Source organism: Colius striatus, chromosome 1 (genome assembly GCF_028858725.1).
Source record: "Colius striatus isolate bColStr4 chromosome 1, bColStr4.1.hap1, whole genome shotgun sequence".
NCBI lineage: Eukaryota > Metazoa > Chordata > Aves > Coliiformes > Coliidae > Colius > Colius striatus.
The window spans coordinates 68,608,772-68,623,267 of NC_084759.1; the positions used below are offsets into that span (position 1 = coordinate 68,608,772).

Below are 14,496 nucleotides of genomic sequence, written 5' to 3' on the forward strand. Positions count from 1 at the left end.
ACCTGTATATCAGTACACCTGTTATACAGTACTGTGTAATTTATAACAGAGAAGTTGATGAGGCATAGGTGGAGTTAAGACAGTCAAATATCAATAAATGCCACACATACTTAGCAATTGCTTTGTTAATAATTACTTTTTGGCAAAAGTAACATACCATGTCCATACCACTCCTGACTTGGTCAGTGCCAATGAGAACTGAGCACCACACTCAATCTGACAAACGCCTTGGCCGTTCAGCCTTTCAATGTTCTGAGGAATGTTGCATCCTTCACTTCCTCCTCGGCCAAGTTTTCCAAAATCACCATCACCCCAAGAAAACACCAAACCTAACAAACACCAAATTTCAGGTCAAACAATGATCACAGTATTGCCACGTGCTAGAAAGCTTTTGGAGCGAAACAGTCCTACCTTCATCTGTCAAAGCAAGAGTCTGAGCATCTCTGCTTCCACAAGCAACCTGAATGACACGGTGGCCAAGGAGCACTTTAACCTATAAAACAGAAGTAAGCAAAGCATTTCAAAGATGCTAGGTTTTAAAACTTTACAGATATTTTCAAGCTCTTATGACTAATCTTATTCACTGTGCCTGGCCTGAAGTACTACCAAGCCTTGCTCAGGATGCAACAGTGCTCCATGACAGTGTTATCTTTCAACTATATTTCAAAGTAGATGCAGGACACCAATGTTCAAAGCAGCACTACCTGTCTCACATCACTTCTCAAAAAAAAGACTAGATCTTTCTGGCTTTTCTGAAAAAGCTTTCCTGTATGTGTACAAAAACCTAATTTAGATCACTCCAAAATTATGTCTCATGGTGCTTTCACAGGTTTTGGCCTCAGTTTAGCTTCATTTTATTATTTATTAAACAAATACACACATCCACGTTTCATCAGAGACAAGAAACATTTATTTTACCATCTTAGGCTTCAGCTGTGTGGTATTGTCTCCGTGTCCTAGCCTTCCATATTCTCCAAGACCCCACGTATACAGTTCACCACTAGAGGTAATGGCAGCACTGTGAGAACTGCCACAAGCAATATCCCGGATGCGTTTGGTTTTCAACGCTTCAATCAGTCTGGGTTTATCACAGTTCCTAGAGAAAATCAGTAAAGGATTCAAAGCATTAATTATGAAATAGTTACGCAATATACTCTAACCTTCATAATCCAAAAAAATTTATGCACTAATAGTAACCTAAAGATAAAAGAAGATGCAACTTGATCATTCCAAGATGTACTCTTTAGCAGCACCATGAATCTGAAGTTCACAAGTTTACCTAAAGAATTTTTTTTTTGGTATACCCTGCAAAACAGTTCATCAGTTACATTAGGTCAATCAGAAAGTGTATAATACAACTAAAAACTGATATTTTGTCATTGCTCAAAGTTGAGCAATTTGTTAGCTGTGGACACAGAGCCAGATAGAAAGATTAAGTGATGACACTCCCATTCCCACTTTGCTCTTTATGAAAGACAAGTCAGAACTGGAATTTATTGTCAAGGCTTCCATGAGAGTATTGGAAACTTTTACTATTCACGTGGTTACAATATTTTTTAAATTAAGGAAGAGTTTCAGCTGAAGGTTTCTAATATTGATGGTGTATCAGAGTCACGATTAAGGTTTTATAAAATACACATGGCCTCTGGAAAATTTGCTCCCATGGAATGCTGAAGAGTTCACTTTTAATAAAATTACAGAGAATGTGAGGCTGTTGAACAACAACAATACTGCTCTAATCAGGACTTCCCTTTTAATTGATCTGACATATATCCCTATGAATTTGTTGTATATTAACCATCTGAGTTGGGCACTGTAATTTTCCACGTATTTCCAGCAGTTCTTCAAAATACATCAGAATGACAAACAAGATTTCCCCATGGCCCACTGTTTTGTTGTTGTGAGGTTTTTTTTTCTTTCAAAACATACAAAGAAAAACCCTGACACAGGTTACATTTTCCTTAAAGCTGTCCTGTGGATGATTAAACTACATATTAATGAAAAGTAGAAGAAATTTATTTCCAGCTAAGAAGTTTGTGAACTGAAGTCTAAAGAAAAGGGCTATAAAATATTTTGTCAGGCTTACATTATGAACTGATACAGTTCAGGCATGTACAATTTCTATGGTTTTGCACCTCCAGGTATCTGGCGCCTCTGCGATCACTATTTAGGGATGGGAATTTGAAGTGCTGGCAGGAGGTGTAAGAGTGATACAAGATAGAGGTGACCTCACAGACCCTACAGTCAGAGAAGGAGGAAGGAAGGAGAAGCAATAGACCAGAGACCCCTCTGCAAGCCGTGGCGAGAATGCAAGCTGTACCCCTGCAATCCATGCAGGGCCATTGCAGGACTGAGAGCCACCAGCAGCTCCGTGTGAGTGAGCCCGGACGGGCGAGGGACTGTGTGGGGAGACGGCCATGGCCCAGGCCGTGCTGGAGAGCCTGTGTGCCGCAGAGCAGCCCCACGCGAGAGGCAGAGAGGAGCTGCAGCCTTTGGAATGGGTGCGCATCGGAGCAGCCCGTGCAGGGCTGTCGTGTGTGTGAGTTACCCCACAGACTTGCAGGGAGGACGCGTGTGGAGCCCACCTGCCCTGAGGAGGGACAAACGGCAGAAGCTATCAGGAACAGACTAACTGAAACCCCCACTGCCTGCCCATTCAGCGGGGGAGGAGGTAAAAACGCGGGGATCAGGGCTCTGAGCTAGGGAAGAGGGGAGGTGTGGCAAGAAGGTGTTTTTAAAGGGCTGGTCAGACTCTTCATTGTTGTACCACTCTGTGTTGTTTTATTTTGGTTATGTTTTGGGGTTTTAAGGTTATGCTTCAGTTGATGTTGCATTAAATTATTTTCTGTTTTCTGCCCCAAGCCGAGTAGCCTGCTCTGTTTTGTCCTGAATCTTAAGCAACAATTAAGCTCTCCCTGCCCTCTGGCAATTCTCAGCCTCTTCAGGACTTGAGGCTAATCGTGGTCTTTTGTTCCCTGATGGGCCTAAACCACGACAAACATAAAACATATATGTTCTCTTACTGAAAACAGACCAAATTGGTATCCTTACATTCGACTGAAGTGACCAAGTTTGCCATCATCTCCTTCACCCCATGAAAACACCTTTCCATCAACAGTTAATGCCATAGCATGCCGGCCACCTGCAAGTGTAAAGAGAAGTTGACATTTCTAAGTTTTCAAGTGGGCAGCAGGTCTAAGAAAAAAAATCTCAGAAATTTGACACTGCTGTACTTCCACAAAGTAATTGTACAAGCCTTTCAAACCAATACACATCACTTTTTTCTTTCAGAGTTTTTAACATGATTTAATTTAAAACACAAAGCTTTTATGAGAGTAGAATTCCTGGCATATTAAAAAAAAAGAAACAATCACTCAATTTGTTATTTTTAGTGCTGCAAGAAAAAAGAAACACCCATCATTTAGCAATATTAAAAAAAATCAAAACACTTTCTTTGGATCAGATCAAAAAGCTATTCAGAAGTTACAAAACTTCCAGCAAGTAAGAAATCATGTATAGATGAAATTCACAGATTTAATCTAATATTTTATGCAGTAGACAGAATGTAATAACCTGAATTGATTTTAAAACTTTAAAATATCAGCCATGCTGGAACATTAGAGCACCCAAGAAAATGGCACAGCAACTATTCTCAAGCTTACTATCTGGAGGGAGGGGTGTACATATAAGAATAGCAGTAGCCATTACCTGAGTGAACAGCCACCTTCTTTACCACATAGTTACTGAGAGCTGTAATCTGGCGGGGAATAGGCACAGTTCCACTAGATATTCCTAAACCCAGTCTTCCATTTGTGGCTTCTCCACAAGCATAGACTTTACCCTCTACAGTCACTAAAATGAAGGAGAAAGTTTGAAACATCATTAATGTTTCACAGATAGAAATCTGCTTCTGTCCTTAAATAATTGTATTTATTTTGAACTTATATTACCTGCAAAAAGGCTTTTGGATCCTCCAGCAACTTGGATCACATTCAAGGCAGATAGGGTTTCAGAAAAAGATGGGACTTTTATCTAGAGTAGATAGGAAATAAACGTCATTACAATACACTTTAAAGGTTTATACTTTAAAAAGAAGAGCTATTCTGAAGTGATAAACCAGTTAATCTAATAGGTAACTTTTTTTAAAGAAAACCAAAATAGATGAAACCCTCCATATTATTCAGGCACTTCAGACATTCCAGGAAACATACACCAGGCAAAAGACAGAAACCAAGAAAAATCATTTAATATTGAAACCATGATAAATACAAAACTTAAGAAATTAAGTGAAATCTGATATAAACATGGACTTTCCTTTTAGTAAAGTCTCTTTGAGAAAATTGAAGAATGCAGTGAAGGTTAACTTTCTGTTTCCTGAAAGGCACTGTATGCATATAATACTACACATTTTATTTACAACACAAATGAAATACATACTCTCTTAACATAACTTTCAGACTAACGGTATTCTTAAACTCTTTAAACTTTTGTCATGTATCTCCCATCTTGCATTTTATTAAAAAATTATGCATAAATTGCTGCACACAGGACAGAAATTCTTCTCAAATTACCCTGAACTGTAATCAAGTCCCATCAATCATTCCATTGGAATTTAGCTTTTTTTCTGATGATTACATCAGTTCCAGGTACAAGCAATATCTAGAAAAGTTCACCAATACCCTCATTTCATGCACGCAAACTCAAAAGGAATATAATTGTAAATATATAGAGTGCTACACATTTTTAGAACAATTAGTCCACTATCATCTAAAATACATGATGAAGTGGCTGCTAAAGATCAAATCGTATTTCAGAATAATGACCGAAATGCAAGTTTTCTCCAATTTTCTACACAGCAGAAATATACGTCTCAACAAGTAAAAATCCATTAAAATGCCTTCGTAGCTTTTGATAATAAGTTCTAAAATGTGATTGAATTGGAATTAACTTTGAGTTCTGTGAGACTTGAACATTTTGGTTTTGGCTGCTACTGTTTTGTACTCAAGTAGGAAGACAATAAACATACCTTGGAACCTTTTAGTCCTCCTAATTGGTCTTTGTCATTCAGTCCCCAAACAAAAACTTTGGTTCTTATTGTAGCTGCTGATTCAAGCCCAGATGCCTTCTTTCTAACAAGGCTGAACATATGGAGAAAAAACAGTCAGTTTAGCACTCTGCATGCCATAGTACAAGCACTTTTTCCTGTATTTACTGACTTGACAGTCTGGAACAGTTACAATACTCAAACTACAACCACCACAGTTAATTGGTGGCTATAAAAAACAGGAAAAATAACCCAGTAAAGTTGAAATGCTTTGCTGAGCAATGGTAAATACTGGTAAATTAAAAACGGTGTCACATACCAAATCCAAACATATTGAGTTTTTAGGTCTTCAGCTTCAAGTATACTCCAGAAGAGCTGTACAAAATGGTACCATCTTACCAGTGTGAAAATCCTAAATAAGTTGTCAGCAAATGACCCACTTACTATTCTAACAATGCTGATTCCTCTTTAGTACCATTCGACCTAAATAAATTGCTCTTGTAATCATACCCTGAATTAGAGGAATGTGTAGACACTAAGGTTCTTTATTATTTCCCCCCTACTCTTGCAACAACCTACCTCCCAGTGTTAGCTTTATCATCATCCTCTTCCTCATTATCAGAAGCAAGGAAAGGGACTGCAGCCAAATCTTCATCCTCTGCACGTATCCGGCCCAGTATGCTGAGGCCATGTATTTTACAATCAATCCCAGAACTTCTGCACTGCTTGATTGCAATCTCAATGTACCTGTGGTACTACAAAGGAAAAACCCTAAATTGCCACATTTTGGTTTCTATATAACTTTATAAAACATAGGCAAGAATTAGAACATTTGCTTGACTTTGTCTGCTTAACAAAATGAATCTGTAACTTTAAATATTTGGCTTTTCAGCTCTACATAATTCATACTTTAAGACAAACATATGGCCCCATTTGAGAATAATTTCAATTCCTATCTTCTAACAATTCATTATGCATTCTTCCTTGCTTTTACTAAAAAAGATCAGAACTGCTATCCAAAATAAGTTTTATCACACCACCCAAATTTAACTTTATTCGCATGTATTATTGGTTCATATGCACATTGATTCACAGAAATAAAAACTAAAATATCTTTACTACTAAGGTTATTACAGAAATACACTGTCATTACAGTAAAACTTATTGGGATAATTAACTTTATGAAACTTCTAGACAATGCTTTTCATCCACCTCTTGCAACAAAATATTTTCCTGATGCATGCAAGAGTAATTTTCATACTTCACTTACTTCTGTACAATCACTGAGAAGAGGCACTGTGGTGTCTGTAGGATTTATATTGATTGTCTTTAGCTCTATAAGGTTATTTAAGGAATTCCCCCCTAGAAAGCACAACACAGAGAAAAAAACTTAAGATATGATGTTTCATAAACAAGCACTGTGCATATTAAATAGATGACTATATTCACTGAAACCAGATAAAATCTACTGGTGAAAGTACAAAAAATGAAAATGTTTTCAGATTCCTCAGAGAGCACACTTACCTGAAACCACAACTAAAGAGGGCATGTAACTGCTGTCTGCAGGGTCCACTATCATCTTCAGTCTGTGAACAAGAACATCGGGAAATATCTCCAAGCGAATCCAGTGCTAGGGGAAAAATGGAGAATTTCAGATAGTATTATTAGGATCATCAGTTAACAGGAATAAATATATGCTGTTTTTGAAGAAAGCATTAAAAACCTTTGTGAAAGGTACACAACAGCAGCAATGCATGGGAACTGGCCAAAGGAAAATGACCTTATGAACTTCTTGCCTGTCTGATCTCCAAATATAAGAAAAACAGTTGCAGCAAATTATTTATTTCACCCAAGAGCAACACCAGCAAGAAGACTGGGAAAGCACAATACCACTGGAGATCAAGAAATAAGACAATTTCATAGAATGGTAGGGTTGGAAGGGATCTTTAGAGATCACCTAGTCCAATGCCCCTGCAGAAGCAGGTCAACCCAGATCAGGTCACACAGGAATGTGTCCAGGCGGGTCTTGAAGACCTCCAAGGAAGGAGACTCCACAACCCTCTGGGCAGCCTGTGCCAGGGCTCCCTCGCCTGAACAGTAAAATAATTTCTTCTTATGTTTAAATGGAACTTTCTGCGTTCCAGCTACTAGGAGCAGCTGTGGACTCCCTCAAGGGTAGAAAGGCTCTATAGAGAAATTTGGATACATTATAGAAGTGGAAAATCACCAGTCATATGAAATTTAACAAGATCAAGTCCTGGGTTCTCCATCTGGGATGGAATAATCCTGCTTACATTCACAAATTGAGAGACAAGAGGCTGGAGGACAGCCTCACAGAAAGAAATCTGGGGTCGGGTCTGAAGTTGAATATGGGTTAACAGTGTGCCCTGGCAGCTAAAAGGGCCAACGGTGCCCTGGGGTGCATCAAGCACAGCATCGCTACTTATTAAAGGGAGAGGATTTTCACACCTTACCCTGCACTGGTGTGACCCCACCTTAAGAGCAGTGGGCAGTTTTGGGCACCTCAATATGAGACCATCACTCTATTACAGAGTGTCCAAAGGAGAGAGATCAAGATGGTGAAAGGTCTTGAGGGCAAGACTTGTGAGATTCATTTGGCACTTGGTTTGTTAAGCTTGGGGAAGAAAAGGCTGAAGGGGTGACATCATTACCATCTTCATATTCCTCAAGAGAGGCAGTGAAGGAGGAGGAGCTGATCTCTCTCTGGTGACCAGTGATAAGAAATAAGATAATGGAATGATGCTGTGTCAGAGGAAGTTGAGATTGGACATTAGGAAAAAAAAAACTCTTCACTGAGAGGGTGGTCACTCACTGGAACAAGGGTTCTAGAGAAGTAGTCACAGCAGCAAGCCTGTCAGAGTTCAAGCAGTATCTAGAAGACGCACTTTGTCATATGGTTTTGTTTTAGATAATCCTGATTCTGTGCAAGTGAGGGAGTGCTCAGAGGCAGTTTTAACTAGTGAGAACATAAGTGCTTTTCATATTGCAACAAACTCACTTAAGTGAAATATAATCAATGTGATTGTTAAGAACAATTGCCATTGTTATATTGAAAAGGCAACTGTAATCATACAACCAACTAAAGAATAGAATAACTACCCTGTATTACAGACATCACACAAGTTCATTGCAGTTTACATGAAACATGAAGTACACCTTTGAAATAACAAAACACATTTACTATGAAGAAAGTTTTGAACTTCAAATATCTGGTTTTACTACTCTTACCTTATATGAAGGTAAACAAATACATTTCACTAAGGTAAATACTTATCCTCTTAAGAAGACGAAAGTATGCCAGTTATAGCTTAAAGTTACCTTTCCTTGTGAGCCAGAAGACTGCCAGCACTGCTCACTACCATCAATAAGACGTGAAGCTTGATTCACAGAGGATGATACATTCAAGTTCTTAACTATTCTTGACCAATCATCCAGTAACATTCCCCGCTGGCTACTATGCCGTCTCTTCAGCTGCTTTCCAGAACGCCCACAAAACACTGGAGACTGACCTGCAGGGTTAAGTGAAACATGTGAAGCATATACATCCCAAAGAAAATTGCTCTTACTAAACCCATAAGCAACGTGAAAGGCTATATGACAAAATCAAAGATTTCAGTTACATAATCTAAAAGCAGAATACAGTGCTACGATCTGCTAAAAATGTTTTGTTGTCTAGAGTTACACAGAACAATAACTTTATTATGTTAAGCAGCTGAAGTTTAGAACCGCTTTATTACAAAAGAAATTCAATGCATTTCAAATTAAACTCTCAGATTCTGTAACTTACCTGGTTCATTTATCCTGCCAAAAGTATGTCGAGTGTTATGCTTCCTGGTTTTAAAACAGGTTTCACAAAAGTCAAAATCATCACAGTTTCTGCACTTGAATCTAGGCCCATTGATAGGAAACATCTGACAGCCATCACACCTGGTTTCAGAAAAGAACAAGTAAATATATTTCTAGCAGTTTTCACGGTACAAGTTAATCATAACACAAATAAAGACAATGGAATCAAGACAATAAGGCTAAGGGATAACTCACGTACATTTAGAAAAACATAGATCATCACTTACGTGACTCCGGGATGAATGCTGGGGACAAGTTCCATTTCAGACAACAAGCCAGTCCAATGAGACTGCTGAGGAAAGTCTACAATGACATCTTTTCCATTGGCACTGAAAGCTGAAACAAAAACATGCAGAAAATACAATGCAATGCAAATCTCTATGAAATGAAGCAGAAAGTGTCCAGTGCATCATCAGAGTAGAAACACATAATACACATTACATGGAAAAACTAATCTATTATTTTAGTGGAACTATGTATTAATTTCATCAAGTACCCCAGAGAGGGGCAGAGGGAAAGGAAGTTCTAAAGATTTTAAGATATGTATTATTATATTTAAATTCCTTGACTGTGATTTTTTTTCTTCCTTTTTAAAAATAGCTCCTAAAGAGAGAGAGTACTTCTATGCACAAATACAACAATATGACTAAAATCTGTACCTCTATGCCCCATCTATACCTGTCCCCTATCTATGCCCCACAGATTACTTCTCTAACATCCCTTACAGCTTGACACCAGTGCACCACGCTTTCTCTTTACTTCATATGGAAGTCTTCAAGGTAGATTTCATTCTTATAGAAAACCAATTATGATTCATCCAAAGTACAAATGAGAACTACAACAGGAAGCTGCACAGATTCTGAAAGACCTTTACTGTATGCAAATGGAATTCTTCAAAGAGCAGATGAACACTCTAACAAAATGAGCTGCCACGGAGTACATGTCTACAAATTTGTCACAGATACCAAATGCATTCTGTACTCTCCTATCACCATGCAATAGCCCACAAAACAGCGTGATTTGTTAAGTGTGTCTAGAAGATTCTCTCCTTAAACACTGCAGAAAGCTCACACAGTTTTCAGTTTTATTAACTCCTTATGCCCCACTTTGAACATACCTTTGACAACTCCCACACTTCGGTGAGTAACTGATCCCCATTTGTATTTGGGTGTGGTTACTGAGCTTTTCACACGCACTTTATCACCAATCTTGATATGAGAGGCAGAACTCTGCAGTGGGAATCCTAGCAGTTGCAAGAATAAATGCACGGTGAGTGGGTTTTTTCTCTCAAAACACATTTTGTCCTTGGTGTATCATTCTGGTTTTCATTGAAAAACAGTTAGCAGTGAACTTACCTAAAAGCTCAACATGGATATATCTGACCCAGTAAGTACCACCCTTTTGTTGCCAATCACACTGTACGTTCAGGTCATGCAATCCATCTCGATCCAATTTAATAACTTTTCCTACGTCTCCTTCACAAACTTCCTCATAGGTTCTGCAGCATCTAACCATCATCCCCACCTAGGAAAGAGGGCAAATAGAATGGCATAGCTATGCAAAGACATCTGTACCTGGAGAAATGTAGTTTCAATACAGCTTTTGATCATCACGCTTACCTGAATATTCTCCCTCACATACACAGCATAGTCATCGTTACTTAAGAAATCAGCTCGTTTCTTATAGGTCTGGCTCTCCGTGACAACAGCACCATTTGACTGGAAAAAAATAAACAATAAACATCTAACAGTCACAACATTTGTTTTCAATTCAGATAAGTAAAATTATTAGTAGAGACTCGACAAAAAAAACCCACATGTAATATTCAAGCTGCATAACAAAACACAAAAAATTCTTCCACAGGTCAACTCAGTTTAGGGCTAACATTTATAATCTACTTCAAATTCAAGTTTAGTTTCCAAACTAAAAGAATTGCAAGCTGCAAATTCTCAAAATGTGTGAAATAAGCTGCAAGTTGCTTTTATGAAATCTGTTTACCAAACAAAATTAAACCAAAAGAAATATTTGTGAGTAATCTACTTAGCCTTGCATATACACATTCACACTCCACTTATTAGGCTACATGTTTGGAGAGGTAAAAAAACAAAAAAGCTGTGGTGACTGATCATTTCCTACCCGAATGACACTACTAACATTTGTGTTATCTAATATAATGGGATTTAAAGCACTCTCTTAGAAATACAAGCTGACCAAAATAAGAATGCTGTTATCAGAAATTATTCCTTTCAAGATACATTAATTTAAAAAAAATTAAGCAACTATTGCATTCCAGCTGTAACGAGAATGTTCAGAAAACTCTGTTCTGTTTTGAGCATTAAATGTTTTTTCATTCAAGGCAACACAGAGCAGTTTCTCACTGCAATACTGATAAAGATATCAGAACTGGACATCTAGTTGATTTCTCTCTAAATATAATCCATTTCTTTCAATCAGAAAATGCCATGTGTGCCAGAAAACTCAACATAATTTCTTAAATAAACAGAAATATGGAATCCATTTCCTCAATGAAACAGCTTCTGAAAGTCTACAGAAGACTAATATAAAATTGCATTAAAGCCACCACAGTCAATAGACATTATAAAGGTCTTTTTATCACCAATAAGTGGAAATAACTTTTGTAAGGAAAAAAACAAGTTATTTCACTGACATCCTTTTGCTATTTATTAATTCCTCAGTCATACCTTGTAGCCAACATACATTTGTTTTTCAGACAAGATAAAAAGAAACTGGGGGAAAAAAAACAAGTAAATTTTTAAAAAAGGACAACTAATATCCTATGGCATTGGCTATTTCAGATGAAACTGAGATCAACTACCAAGGAGACTTACAGCTACCACTAGTGAAACATCTACCTTCATTCCACTCTTCCCTTGTGCTACTCAGACATAAATCTTTTCAAATTATTCTTGAGTTCTTTCATTACATGCCTTAGGAACATGGCAAATGTGGTCCTTGTTACAATCTTGAAGCCTGGGATAATACAATGCCTTTGTACTCTAAACAAGCTCATAATATGAAAGAATCATAGAATCCTTCCAGCTGGAAGAGACCTTTAAGACCATCAAGTCCAGCCTTTGCCCTAGCCCTATTAACCACTAGACTATTTCCCTAAGTGTAACATCCACCCGTCTCAAACACCTACAGGGATAGTGACTCCACTACTCCCTGGGCAGCCCATTCAAATGCCTGATAATCCTTTCAGCAAAGAAATTCCTCTTCATATCCAGCCCGAGCCTCCCCTGGTGCAACTTGAGGCCTGTTACTAGGGAGAATAGGCCAATGACCATCTTGCTACAATTTCCTTTCAGGTAGCTGTAAGGAGTGATAAGGTCTCCCCGAGCCTTCTATTCTCCAGGCTAAACAGCCTCAGATCCCTCAGTCATTCCTCATAGGAGATGTGTTCCAAATCCTTTACTAGCTTGGTAGCCTGCCTCTGTATCCTCTCCAGCACCTCAATGTCCTTCTTGTAAAGAGGGGCCCAACACTGGACACAGTACTCAAGGTGCAGCCTAACCAAAGCTGAGTACAGGGCAATGATCAGCTCCTTCCTCCCGCTGATAACACTGTTACTGATACAGGCCAGGATGTCATTGGCCTTCTTGCCCACCTGGGCACACTGCTGGCTCATGTTCAGCTGGCTGTCAACCAATACTCCCAGGTGCCTCTGCCTCGTGCCCAGCTGCCAACCAGATTTAACTCCATTGACCTTTTGGACTTCATCTAACCAGTTTTTCACCCAGGAAACTGTATACCCATCCAAGCCAAGAACAGCCAATTTCCCTAAGAGAACACTCTGAGAAAGTGTCAAATGCCTTACTAAAGTCAAGGTAGACAACAGCTCCAGCCTTTCCTTCCTCCAATCCAAGAACTACAATATTTGCAGCCAAGCTACCCCAACTTAGGTTTTAGTGAATTGATACTTACCACTGGACAAGCAGCTTCAGCTTCTTCTACCTCCTCTGCTATTTCTTCATCTGAATACTCATCAGAGATAGTATCAGCATCAGAGAGATCCGTAATTTGAACATCAGGATGATCCAGCAACCATCCAACCAAGGCTTCCACTCCTAACACAGAAAACAAGCTTAGTCTGTCTACAGGATTTTCTGACATTCTTAAGACAGTACCCAAACAGAGAACTAATAATTGCTTCCCTGTAATTAGTATTTTAAGTTGCTTGTAACTTTCCTGTTCCTTCTAGCATCATTAATTTAACTTAATTAAATACCTGGTAATCCAGAGGCACTTCCAGAGGTTCCAGACAGAGATTTCAGTGCAAATTCTATGTTTTTCCTAGGAAATCCCATTTCCATAAGTTGAACTACAATAGGGAGGGGTGGAATTGGAGACTGCTTGCGTTTCTTCACTTTTGTGGGTCGGATACGTTGCACTGTGATAGGTGTTGTAGCTTCACTAGAGCTGCAGTCTTCAAACACTGGAGTTGAAGGATGGGTAGATTCTACAGCCAGATACTGGCATACTGCCAAAGCAGCAGCCTAAATGAGAACAAATAAACAAATAAATAAATCAGTCTAAGTAAAACAAGCACATTTATTATTTTTTTATGTGTGTGTGTGTGTGTGTGTCTCTAAAATTAGAGCTTATTTGTCAAAAAGGGTTGAGTGTCACTTTTTTTTTAAACCTAGAGCTTAACAAGTTTAAATTGGAATGTGAATTAGAAAGACTGGTTTACTAGGTGACTTATCAGAAAACAGACTCTACCTCAAGCTCCTGTTTGTCAAATATTGCTTTCACGGGTGATGGTTGTGTAGCAGCTGTCAAAAGTTGCTGTAAGAGAATCATGGGAGGCTGAGGTCCTTCAGGTGACATATCTCCTATGTCAGGAGAGGCAACTGCTCCATCCTCTTGAAAGAAAAACATCAATATTACATGGTTTTGGTTAAAATAAGTCAATTGGGAGACTTATTCTGGGAACTACTGCTTGATCAAATACACTGTTATTTCTCCTATATTTCCTCTCCACGGGAATCACACATTTAAGACTAAATCACGTGTGTCAACCTCAACGCAAAAAAGTAAGTAAATGAGAAATTTGTAGATAAACAATAGTTTTAGTAAAGTGCACCTAGAACATGTCTAGCAGAAACTGCGCAGTGGACAGTGAATTTGCACAAGTATCTTCATAGTCAACCTTCTTGCATAAAGATTATTATAAAGACTATGCTTAAGACACTATATATTGGTAACTGTTTCACTGGAAACTGAAAAACATTTGAAGCAAAAGGAACAGCCAATTTAGAACTCATAATTTAAGTTCTGAAGCAGAAAAAGAAACCACTGAAAAAGTCCAGAAGTTTTTAAAATTACTTACAAAGCTTACTAAGACTTACAAATTTACCTAACTAATATTTCAAGGTTCAAAGTCTTGATTCCCTTAGTCTTCAAAATCCAGGTTAAAAATTCAAAATCATTTTAATACATAAGGTTAGAACATTCCTGAATTTTAATCTTTTAGTCTTCAAAGGGCAAACTTAATCTCTACATTTCAACTACAATTAGGGCGAGTTATAGTCAAATACTCTATCTACCATCTAAGCAAACAG

The 14,496-nt window shown here is 38.2% G+C and overlaps 1 protein-coding gene across 7 annotated transcripts in view; it reads right to left on the reverse strand.

Moving 5' to 3' along the window:
• The window catches only part of HERC2 (HECT and RLD domain containing E3 ubiquitin protein ligase 2), a 109,126-nt gene that overhangs the window by 36,160 nt on the left and 58,470 nt on the right, over positions 1-14,496 (reverse strand). For all 7 annotated transcript variants that reach the window (XM_061998140.1, XM_061998154.1, XM_061998165.1 and 4 more), the window contains exons 45-63: positions 13,655-13,797; positions 13,161-13,428; positions 12,857-12,999; positions 10,531-10,629; positions 10,267-10,435; positions 10,029-10,154; positions 9,139-9,247; positions 8,853-8,992; positions 8,384-8,574; positions 6,569-6,674; positions 6,315-6,406; positions 5,624-5,799; positions 5,027-5,138; positions 3,951-4,032; positions 3,709-3,852; positions 3,052-3,142; positions 919-1,096; positions 412-493; positions 158-329 (exon numbers count right to left, since the gene is read on the reverse strand). In XM_061998140.1, the coding sequence (XP_061854124.1) occupies positions 158-329; positions 412-493; positions 919-1,096; positions 3,052-3,142; positions 3,709-3,852; positions 3,951-4,032; positions 5,027-5,138; positions 5,624-5,799; positions 6,315-6,406; positions 6,569-6,674; positions 8,384-8,574; positions 8,853-8,992; positions 9,139-9,247; positions 10,029-10,154; positions 10,267-10,435; positions 10,531-10,629; positions 12,857-12,999; positions 13,161-13,428; positions 13,655-13,797 (2,623 nt within the window). The remainder of the gene's footprint in view (positions 1-157; positions 330-411; positions 494-918; positions 1,097-3,051; positions 3,143-3,708; positions 3,853-3,950; positions 4,033-5,026; positions 5,139-5,623; positions 5,800-6,314; positions 6,407-6,568; positions 6,675-8,383; positions 8,575-8,852; positions 8,993-9,138; positions 9,248-10,028; positions 10,155-10,266; positions 10,436-10,530; positions 10,630-12,856; positions 13,000-13,160; positions 13,429-13,654; positions 13,798-14,496) is intronic.